Source organism: Uloborus diversus, chromosome 4, assembly GCF_026930045.1.
Source record: "Uloborus diversus isolate 005 chromosome 4, Udiv.v.3.1, whole genome shotgun sequence".
NCBI lineage: Eukaryota > Metazoa > Arthropoda > Arachnida > Araneae > Uloboridae > Uloborus > Uloborus diversus.
The window spans coordinates 76,540,420-76,552,629 of NC_072734.1; the positions used below are offsets into that span (position 1 = coordinate 76,540,420).

A 12,210-nucleotide genomic window follows, 5' to 3' on the forward strand; every position below is an offset into this window, starting at 1 on the left:
AATAAGAATTATCTCATTATTGAAAGGTTCTCTGAATGTTTTTTACTTAGATAAATACTGGTAAGAACTGAAAATCAACATACTTTGAGAATTTTATTACATAAAATGCAAAATTATCTTTTGGTTTGGCAGCGTAAAACACTGAATTGAAATTGAATGGCGCTCTCTGCGAGTGACATGATAATGTTTTGAAAAAGATTTAAAACATGTAAGCATTGTTTATGAGCTTTGTTTTGTCTCAACGATAATCTTACTCATCAAAGTCATTCGACACCTTTATCATTATTCATACTCTTGTGTGATTTCTAATGAACATAATAGAATGCTTAGCAGTTGGAATTTGATTGCTTACTTTCATTTGTCATGTCTAATGTTTTGTTTACTTGAATTTTCTTGTTTCTGAATATTTGATCTTAGTTTTTTAATCCTCTTGAAATGATTTCAGGCTCATCATGAGCAAATCCTCTCTAAGACATAAGCCCATAATCCATATTTAATTAGAGGTATAATTTATTGTAAACTATGGACTTGTGCCTCATGTTCTTAATAAAACAATTTCTTTGCAGGTCGAATATGTCGATTAGTTTCAAAGACAGCAGCTCCAAGTATGAAATCTGTTTTGTTCAGACAGGGAGCTCTCCAGAAGAAGCAACGCAGCTTCTGAAATTAGCTTTTGAAGCCATGGAAACAAACCAGTTGGAACCACTATGGATTACTGTCGAAGCATGTATGAAAATTTCGCAAAAAGAACCGAAGCTTTTCATCATGGATCCGTTCCACAATGAAGTGTTTGATCATCTAAAGTCAATTCAGTGCAGAATTATTGGACCATTGTGTATTTTGTACTGTCTCCAATATGGGGATGTTTTGCCCAAACGACCGTATCCAGTGTACAGTGTGTCCATGCGCAAAATAACTGTATCTTGCTCAAACATTGTAAATGAAGTACGAGAAGATATGAAACAGAAGATTGAGCTTATGGGTGGCTTCTTCAGTAAAGATCTGACAAAAAGTGTGACTCATTTAGTTGTTGGTATGTATTAATTTTATCTGATCGAATTTTGGGACCCTAATGTGAAACACTTGGTGGGTTTCCAAACAATTTCCCATAAGTAGACAAAACATCTTATCAACACAAAAATATCTCATCTGTTTGTAACATGTTGCTAAAGACAATAAATATTGTTAGAACTTTAAACTATATGTTTTAAACAATACTAGCAGTTGAATAAGATTGGAAAATTGAAAAAAAAAAAATCCCTCAAAAAATTAAATTATAAAAAACCATTTAAATCTAAAATAACCTACCCAGTAAAAGAACAATTTTTTTTAACGGACTTCCTGGAGTGAAGGGGTGACTCACCATAGTGCTGAGAGTATATATAAACACAAAAGGGGCATTTCACAGTATTTGGCTGTTACGCACTCTACACTTCATAATGATGTTTTAGCCTCCTATGCATAATTAGAGCAAATAGTAAAGCTAAACTTTTTGTAAATGATTAGTCCTATGTGTACTTATGTCATAGCATTGAAAAAAGTTTAGATTTGTGTTGAATTTCTAAAGATATAGGAAGATATATAGCATGTTACGGACTCGACACTCAAAAGACATGGAAATTTTTGCTTAAACTATCCTCAAATTTTTTGTGAAAGTAATAACTATTCTTACCTAACGAAGGTTTTCTACTACGTCTCAGTTTATCAGTTATACATTTAAGTACCAAAATAATTTTTAAAAAGGTAAAAAGTATTTTTTACGGAATTATTTACTAAAGAACTGCGCATTTATGAACATGTTACGGACTCTACATATTTGGGTCATTTTCCCCAAACAGCGCAATTTGAACAGGGCAAGGAATGGCATTCACTGTGCCAGGGGAATGACACTTAGAGGAAATAATGGGTTTTACTGACAATATTATAATTTATGTGGGAAAAGGAAACACCACTTTTATGAAATTGAAAAAGATCCAATGTCTTGGTGTCCAAAAAGTAGTTATTGTGGTTATTTATTTCCCTTACATTTTACAGGGGAAGGACGACAGGGGAATGACAAAAATTAAAGTTAACTTATATATTGTCATAACTGCAAACAACAAATATCAATGTCACTTAAAGTAAGGGGGGGAAACTCTATACAAACGAGAGTCAATCATTCATTGAATGATTATTACAAAATTAAATGAATTATCAAAGACAGGGTAATGACAGTCATTGAAAATACTTATCAAGATTTAACTTGAGATCACCCGAATAATACTCGACACCGTGTATTTATTCAAAAAGAACTAATTAAAATTATTTCTATGATCAGACCAGAATTCAAAGATTAAATTATGAGTTAATACAACTATTACCAGGTGTGAGAAACATTCATTCCATTCCTCGACAGGGGAATGACAAAAAATCAAAGGACATTTTTTACTATTTTTTTTTAAATAGTTCAAACCTTGAAATTTTTTTATTTTTCTATTTTACAACATTGCATAACACTTGTTAAGAGGTTAAACAACAATTTCTGTACAAATATGCATGGCTTCCTGAATCTTTAGAGCTGATTTTGCTTTAAGGTGGAGGTAGGAACACACAGGGGAATGACATGTATCATGTCAAAAAATTATTTAAATGTATAATAATAATAGAGTGTTTGTTTTAACTTATTTTACAAACATAAAAACATGTTGTTAAAGCATTCTAGTGTCAGTTTTATTTCTATACTAGTTATTTTGTTATTTTTGGAGCAAGGACAAGAATTTAGCAGTTTAGAGAAAATGACCCATTTGTCATGTTTGAGTATTTTGTTTGAATTATTGTTTATAGAGTCTAAACAACACAATACTACCTCATTGTTCAATAGTTAAAATGATAGAATCAACTGTTATAGCTATTTCTTCATCATTCATGTGAGGGGTGCCCACCTGGGGAGGGGGCCGCAGACTGTGCCATTGAAGTTTTTTAGAGGGTGTTTTGAGATGTATTTTTCTCATTTTTGGGGAGAGGTTTTTGATATTACGGGGGAGGGGGTCTATCGGATATTTAGAGAAGGTGCACCCAAGCTCTAGGGGGGGGGGGAGTACCAGATTGAATGTGACCTCTTATTGGAACAGACCAAGTGATATGTTGATTTCTTCAGTCATGAATTTGTTATTAGAAATTATAGGTTTTAATGCAAATTTTACTAACAATTTAACTTTTATAGTAGAACCTTGGTTATCTGAAGTGATCAATACTGGACCATCTTCGGTTAATCAAAATTTCTGGATAAATTTTAAGGGGAGTGGGGACATGTTAGGAAGAAGGTGTTTTTAAGCCAAAAAAATTGCATTTTTAAAGGAAAGTTAAATTTTCTATTAATTCAATTTAAAAAGGGCAACATTTTTTGCTTCAGGAATCACATATATTTTTAAGCAACAGAATGCTGTTCATTTCCAGTTTAAATAATTGCATTTCATTAACTAAATGTATGATCGGTCATGTATGGCACGAAAGATCTTATATTTTTGTTTAATGGCCCTAATATTAATGTACTAAATGACATCTGACATGCCTTACTTTGTTCGTTTATTTTAACGTGAAAGTGATTTTTTTTTTGTACAATATGTACTGGTATCTATACTGGAAAAATTTCAAATGTCACACTGGAAATCTATTGAAATTCGGGATCACTGATTGGTCAACATCCCATAAGATAATAGGGGAAGTTTCGACTCGTTAGACCAGCCTTGATAATTTTAATCCTTTTTTTTTTTAATTTACAACTAACAAAAAGTAGCACCAATAGTTCTACAATTCCTATAATGAAATCATATAGTAAAGTTATTTTGAACAAATTTCAGAAACTGTTATTTTGGCAGTGCTATTTTTGATTGATTAACTTTCATAACTAAGCAATTTTTCTTAATATCCATGTTAGCCTGAGATTTAAATAGCTTAAAACAATGATCCCTTGTCCTGTTTTCAGTGCTAAACTTCAGCCCCATAACATCTTTCATTTTAATAAATTTAAACAACTGAATCATGTCCCCTCGGTCTCTTCTTTGCTCAAGACTACATTTTTAGTCTTCTAAGCCTGGAATCATAATCTAAGTGGGAAAGTCCATTTATTAGCCTTGTAGCCCGCCTTTGAACCCTTTCCAATACATTAATATCTTTCTTAAGATAAGGAGACCAAAACTGAACTGCATACTCCAAATGTGGTCTTACTAAACTTCTATATAAGGGCAGAAGATCTTCTTTAGATTTGTTTGAAATAGATCTATTGATAAACCCAAGCATCTTATTGACTTTGTTACTAGCAATGCTGCACTGTTAGCTAAACTTTAAATCCTGACTTATTAAGACCCCCAGATCAGTAACTTTGTCTGCCTGACTAATGACTGAGCCTTGCAAATAATAATTTGTACACTTATTTCCATGCCCTAAATGTAGCACTTGACATTTCCCAACATTAACAGCCATACCCCATTTATCAGCCCACTCTGTAATATGATCTAGATTCTCTTGCAGCTGATTTGCTTGTTCTTCATTTTCTACAGTCCCCATAACTTTGACATCATCAGCGAAACAATTCATGTTCCCAGAAATATTTTTGTGAATATCGTTCATAAAGACAATGAACAAAACAGGCCCTAACACTGATCCTTGAGGAACCCTGCTTAAAACCTCACTCCAATTAGAATAATTTCCCCTTACAACTACCCTTTGTTTCCTTCCGGTCAGCCAGTTTTTTACCCAAATGAAAGTTTTCCCTGCTATTCCTATATCAGCTAATTTGCTAAGTAGAGCAACATGCCGTACCTTATCGAAAGCTTTTTGAAAATCAATGTAAACAACATCTACAGGCTTCTTATTGTCTAAAGCCATGGTAACTTTGTCATAGAAATGTAATAAATTAGTTACACAAGATTTACCTTTACTTAAACCATACTGAAAACTAGTCAATAGATTATTAGTCTCTAGAAAATTTACTATCTTAATTTTCATCAATGTTTCAAAAATTTTGCAGACCACTGAAGTTAGACTCACAGGTCTATAATTTCCCCCACTCCCTTTAGACCCTTTCTTGAAGAGCGGTGTAATGTTAGCCACCTTCCAGTCCTCTGGCACTGTCCCCGAGTTATAAGAAGCATTGAAAATATTTACGATTACATCTGCTAATTCCTCCGCACATTCAACTAAAATTTTTGGATAAATATTATATATATATTTGGATAAAATTTATTTTCATGAAGAATGAAACAATAAATTGAATTCCTCTCCTAAAATAAGTTCTTTTAGTTCTTAAGCAGTTTATTTTTTATTGTAAAGAAAAAAAATCCGGAAAATTTTTTTTTAGACCAAGAACCTGGGGTATGTTGGTTCACTTTTAGAAAACCCACAAAAACTTTTAGAACAGTTAAAAAAAGCAATACTCCAGTATTGGCAATAGTGAAGTTGCTAAAAACACAAATTGTGTTGATTCTTGAAAAAGTGTAAAACAGTAGACATTGGTAAATTTTAATTATATTGATTTTTAAACTTTGGTTTTTGATTCTAATCACAAAGCATTTGTTTGGTACAAATGTTGGATAATATTTAACATTAAAATTGTAATAAAAATTGTTTTTGTGATGTGGGGACCTCGGGACTGTGGCAGGTTGGTTGACTTCACAAAGTTCTCTTAAAATATTAATGGGAAAAAAGGTAATGAATTGAAAATTTTCTGGAATGATGAGAAATATTTAATGTAACTCATGGTAGAAAATAAAACTACTAATTGAAATTTCTGATGAGATAAAAAAAAAAGAAGAAAAGTAGAGAGCCAGACCAATGTGCCCTGACTCCCCCTATACACTTGTGCAGTCAAAATTCTTCTGAAAGTCAAAGTTTTTTTTAAGTATAAAGTTGTAATTCCCTTTAAAGGGCTACTTTTATTCTTTTTTTTTCTGTGCAGGCTGTTCAAGCATTTTGGTGAAGAAAGAGCGGTGTTGAAACAGTTGCCACGTTTTGTACGTCAAGTAACGTTTTGTAGAGTCCGTAACCAAATTTAGAAAATTAATAAAAAATACCGAATTTAAATTTTCATGAGACTTATTTTGGAATATTATAACACCATAGGTGAAATTAGAAAATATTCAATTTAGTGATATAAAATGCATAAACAAAAATTTTAACAAAACTTTTCTTCTAATTATTGTTACAGACTCTACAATCACCATTTTCACAACTTATAATTTTTTAACAAATGCACTTTTTGATTAAAATTATTATATGTATTAGAGATAATCCTTTACTTTATTTGTCCCAAGCACCAGTTTTGGCTTGAAATTCAGTTCAAGTCACTATTGAAGAAAAAATCAATGTAGAGTCTGTAACGATAAAAGTTGTATTTTTGATGTTCAATGGTGGAATATACATTTTTGTGCACGTATATACACACCCATTAAATGAAAATAGATAAAAATTTTTACTTAAACATTTCCAGTAGTTAGTAGTATTGATATACAAATTCCCTCCTGTGTGTACATAACAGTTTTAGTGAGGTTAGCAGATTACTTTGATGAATAGGGAATTGAAATTATCTTGTAACTTGCATTATCAAAGTTGCTGTTTTCATGTGGGATACTGAACATCTAACTTGTTTCATAAAAAGTAGATTTTAATCTACATTTTGTAAGTTTTTGAATACTTTATTTTGTGCCTGATATATTAAAATTTTTATTTTTTCCCAACTGGAATAGACCCCACCTCCAGAAAAAATTGAAACCCCCACCCCCCACCCAAAAATGTCCATCCCCTACCTGACTGTTTCCATCTCTAGTCGTACGCCAAGAAAAGGTAAGTTGGGCTGTTATTATTATTCCAAGGCACAAGCCCTCTGGGTTTAAAACCAGATACGTAGTTCTTTCAAACCACTCTGCACTTCAGCAAAGCTGTAGAAACACGATAACCTTTAAAATTAACTCCAGAAACAGTCCTTTCAGGCTTTTGTCTTCTTTGCATAGCCTATGATGATCTCTTGAAAAGGATGTATTTAATTGTTGGTTGGAAAATCACTTGACATTTTATTTTCTCCTGGAAGGAAAATGCTCTAGGATCAATTTTTTAAGTGAGTGCTAAAATGAAGCAAGAATTTAGATTCAGCCTACATTATGTGTCTATAACAGGGGTAATGAGAGCAAAAACCCTCTCAAATTATCCCCCCCCCCTCCAAAAAAGTCAATGGTGCGGTTGTGCCATTTAGTATCTACCATGGGTACCTCTGTCTATACTTTGCTTTTATATATAGTATAACTTTGATTTAACGATACCTGATTTAATTCCAGTCCCTTGACATTTGTTGAATCAGGGGTATACTGTATTTAAATATAAAAACTAATGTTATTTATCTAGCACTAAATTTTTTTTTTCCCCTCATCTCCATAGGTGGAGTGGGTTCCAAGAAGTATCAGGTGGCAGCTAACTTTGGTTTGCCCATCATGGTTCCAGATTGGATTTCAGATGTGTGGGAAAATGGACAGTATCAGCAACTGCACGCTACTGATGGGTGTTACGATAAGTATAAATGTCCAGTCTTTAAGGGGCTTGTTATTACAGTGTCACAAATAAGTGCTCAAGAGCGTTTATCAATGAAGTCAATTATTGAAAATAATGGAGGTTCCTATTCTGGCGCCCTAAAATCACAAGTGACAACACATTTAGTTTTGTCTGAACCTACAGGAGATAAATATCGCTTTGCAAAGAGTTGGAAAATATTTTGTGTCAAGGTGAATTGGATTTATGACAGTGTAGAATCTGGTTACTGTCGAGATGAATCCTTATATGCATTAGGTGATGCGTTTCAACAACCAAAGCGTTCCACTCCTAAAAAAGACTCGACAAATGAACTACCACTGGTTGATTGCAGTGCAATTGTGAATAATTCAATCGTTACTCACTTAGATGAATCTGTAAGAGCAGACACTTCAGGTTCATCATGCACCAAGAAAGATTCAGAGTATTCTACTCTAGACAGCTTTAATGTTTCAAAACTGCAGAAAGGTGGTCAGTATCTTGATGGCTGTAAAATATTTTTAGCTGGTTTTACAGATGAACATATGAAGAAACTAAGGAAAATAATTAATGCTGGAGGTGGTGTGCAATTTAGTAGTTGTGCTGAAAATGTTTCACATATTGTTTGTAACGGTTTGTCTGAAGAATTGACTGATATTCTCAAATCCTTTCCAATCAAACCATACGTGGTAAGTTTCAAGTGGTTACTTGAATGCTGTTCTGAAGGCAGGTTAATTGATGAAAGTCCATTTTTATGCTTGGATCTTACATTTAGTCAAGAAAATGAGCTAACTACAAAGAAGGATCATGAAAGAATACTTTTACTTAACACAGAGTCAAAACCTTTGGAAAATAGCATGAAAAAAAATGAAGAGCAGGTGATTCAACCTGTCGAACAAAACATTACTAAAATTCTTACAGAGCCTGAAAAACATGTGGTTGAACCACAGGAAGATGAAAATGAAAAGGCTCAGAGACATGAAGAAGTTGATTGCGTGCCAGAAGATATTGAAGATGATGAAGTTATGAATACTGAAGAATTATTCAAAGGAATGAAATTTATTATTGTTGGATTTTTGGAAAAAGACACAGAGATACTTTCTACCTTGATTGAAACTCATTCTGGAATTGTGTTAAGTGTCCTTGATGAAAGTAGGTGTAATATTGCTGTAGTTCCTGTTATTTGGCAGCAAACTAACCTTCCTGTTTCTCAAATAGTAACAAATTGTTGGCTTCAAAAATGCATTGAAGATTGCAGAGTATTTGATTTTGATGAAAATGAGTTGTTTAGACCTTTTTTTATACCTGATGAAGCAAAACCATTTGAGTCATTTGTTATATCAGTGAGTCAATACAGTGGCACGGAAAGGGATTGTCTAATGCACTTGGCAGAAGTTTTAGGTGCTACTTGTCAAGAATATTTTGTTCGAAAAGCAAATAAAACTAAAGGAGTTTTAGCAAACACTCATTTAGTTGTAGCTACACCTGAAGGAAGCAAGTATGAAGCATCTAAGAAGTGGAAAATACCTGCTGTTACTAAATATTGGGTATTAGATGCTGCAAAAACTGGCACGCTTCCTATGATTGATGATTATCTTGTTGATGCTTGCAATGCAGAGCCATCCAATAGAAGTAACATCGAACAGAAACCTACTTCAATGGTGGAACAGAAAATAGAAGAATATAAAAATGTCAAACATGTTGCTGAAGAGAATCATGAACTTTCTTTGCAACATGATCGAATTACTGAATTAATTGACCAACATAAGTTAGAAGAAGCCAGTACTTCAACACCACAAGCTAGACAAAAATTGGACATTTCCCTCAACAGCACTTTGAATTGTGAAACACCCCGTGGTTACAAATTTCAAGTAAGTGGCCTGTTGAAAGATTTAGATTGTAGTAGTACCAGCAATGATAATTTTAGTTTTAACAAAAGACATAGTTTACCTGTTGAAGAAATGTTTAGCAAGAATCTGGCATCTGCATTGAAACATATAAATGATAAATCAGATGCCCCACAAGAAAGTGAAAGTTCTGGAAAGAAAAATGCAAATAAAATGAGTTCCGGGGAAAACGTTGAAAAAGTCTTATGTGGCGTGGTTTTATGTGTTGCCCGGAAACTATGTTATTTACAGAGTGAGATCAATGAAATAGTTGCTTCTTTAGGTGGAGATTACTTGTGGTCTTATGACAAAACTTGCACACATTTTGTATTTTCTGGTAAGCCAAATGACACAACTAAAGAATTTCGTGAAGCTAGGGCTCAAGGTAAAATAATTGTCTCACCTGAATGGGTGTACTCTTGCCAAGAGAAAAATGAACATGTAGCAGAAAGTTTATTTCCACATACATTTAAATCTGAATTGACTTTAAAGGATCAGCTAGCGATTCTTAAAACACCTGTTAGTAACAAAAATATAGCCAAAATTACAGAAACTAATGAAAAGAAAACAGAATCTCCTGGTCAAGCTACACCTGTTGATTTCAATAGATTGAATGAATTACTAGTTGCTGCAAAATCTGCAAAAAAGCGGCAAACTAAAAGAATGGCAAATTCTGTATCATCTAGTCCAGTCAGTGAAATCAGTCCAATGCAAAAATATCCGAGGCATTTGTCGGATGTTTTTCTCAAACCTGATGAGGTGTTTCCTGAAGAACAAGACACCTGTTCTCAGCAGTCACAAAGTTATCCCATCACTTGGGATGACCCCACAGGACGTTTAGAAAGGGAAAAAATTGCTGCCAGGTTGACTAACAATGGTCAAACGGCAGAAGTAGATCCTCTTTTGCAGGGGAACATTGTTCTTGCTGAAATAAAAAACAATGATTTTTCTCTTAATTCTCCTTCAAATTTTAATCAGAATGATGCAGATGATTTTAAAATGCCAAGTAAAATAAAGTTAAAAGCGAAGAAGAGAATATTTATGTTTTCCAATATATCTGAAGCATACAAGAATAATTTCACTAGAATCATAAGAAAACTAGGTGGTGACGTTTCTGATATAAAGGCATTTGATGTTAATGCTACTCACTTAGTTGTAGCAGTTCCTATAAAAAATGAGAAATTCATGTCTAGTGTTGCAGCTGGAAAGTGGGTCATTCATCCAGATTACTTTGAAGCTTGTGAGAAACAAGATTGCTTCTTAGACGAAAGTGAGTTTGAGTGGGGCGGGCCCTCTTCAGAAAGATTCATTGAAAGTCTTGCACCCAACAGTGCAAAAATAGCCTTCTGTCCAGCGAAATGGAGAGCGAAATTGAACAAAGGTGATGGTTGGAAAGGTGCATTCCAGGAATGGAAGGTAGTTATTGTTGCTGAGGACAAAGCCAAACTCCTTACATACACAAAGGTCTTAGAGGCTGGATCAGCAGAAGTTTTCTCTTCCGACAGCATGGAAAGTTGCTTGAACAGACTAACTCATGTGATTGTCGAGTTTAGGAAAAAGAAATCTCTTAAGCTGGACTTAAGTTCCATATTATCACACAATATCAAATGCGTAGTACCAGAATACTTAGCATCTTTTCTTACAGAGGATCCTCCATCTGATATTGAAAACTTTTTAATTCCTGAAGTTAAAGAATTAACGATTCTATCTGAGGTGGCACCAAAGAGACGCAATTTGAGTAGTACTTCCAGACAAAGTAAAAAATCGAAGCTGAAATAAATGTTATAAATTATGAATTTATTGTACATAGAGTTAAATCATCCTACTTCAGATTACATTGATTTGTACATATGGACTTTATTTTGTAAATAATACTTTAAAATAAATGGGCTAAAATGAATTTGTTTGATGAATGTTAAGCTTGTTACAAAGTAGGCTTGACTTTTTTTTTTTCCTTTTACATATCAAAAAAAAAAAGTGGAAAAAACTTTACATACATATTTTAGCCTAATTCAGCACTTCAAAATCTTTCCATATTGTAAGTCAAAAAATGTACTTTACACAATTCACAAAATAAATTTAGAGAAAAGAAAACGTAACTGCTTTGCAAAAAGTAATCAAGTAAATATGGACTTTAAAATTAAAAAAAATTAAGTTCAATATTAATGAATTTCTAAATATAAACTTGGGAAAAAAATGTTGTGAGATTGTGACACATAGTGCAAAATGTTTGTGTTGCACAAAAACTCACAACAATAAATTATTTTAAACAGCTAACATTTAGTTAATTTTCCCGGTTAGAAAACATTTCTAGTGTAATTTGGTAAAATTTTCATTAAAAATAAAAGTTCTTCATAATTGAAAAAAAAAAAAAAATTCAGCTTAAAGTATCATTGGCCAAACTTTTTAAATTTTGAACTCGCTCTGCTAAATTACGCGAAAAGCCGCCAAATGGGCTAGCTTGGCCTTATTTATTGCCAAGAATAAGTAAAACAGACTCTTTTAATTTTTTCTCCTGGCGCAATCAGGCACCCCATTTCTTGCCAATAAGAGGAACAATAATAACCTCAGAATAACAATAACGTTGGGAAGAGGAATTATAAGTTCGGTTTTGGAGGTTGGCAATTTCAACCTTGTACCTTATTGTACTTCCTAGTTGGGAAGGAAATATGCAGTATAACTAATTCAATGGCAAAGCAAAGTTCAAAAGGGCAAACATGACTTTTTTTTTAGGTATTTTAGATTAATCTGGATTATATTATTTTCTGGCAATCCTGTCGTTTTTCTCTGC

The 12,210-nt window shown here is 33.1% G+C and overlaps 1 protein-coding gene across 1 annotated transcript; it reads left to right on the plus strand.

Moving 5' to 3' along the window:
* The first annotated feature begins 573 nt into the window (after positions 1-573).
* On the plus strand, positions 574-11,295 carry LOC129220645 (DNA topoisomerase 2-binding protein 1-like). Its single transcript, XM_054855074.1, has 2 exons — positions 574-1,033; positions 7,408-11,295. The coding sequence occupies exons 1-2, from the start codon at positions 574-576 to the stop codon at positions 11,196-11,198; spliced, it is 4,251 nt and encodes a 1,416-aa protein (XP_054711049.1). The 3' UTR covers positions 11,199-11,295.
* Positions 11,296-12,210: the final 915 nt, after the last annotated feature.

Coding starts and splice junctions, on each gene's coding strand:
- LOC129220645 (XM_054855074.1), top strand. CDS start 574: ATGTCGATTAGTTTCAAAGACAGCAGCTCCAAGTATGAAATCTGTTTT. Junction 1,034..7,407: donor TGTGACTCATTTAGTTGTTG/GTATGTATTAAT, acceptor TCATCTCCATAG/GTGGAGTGGGTTCCAAGAAG.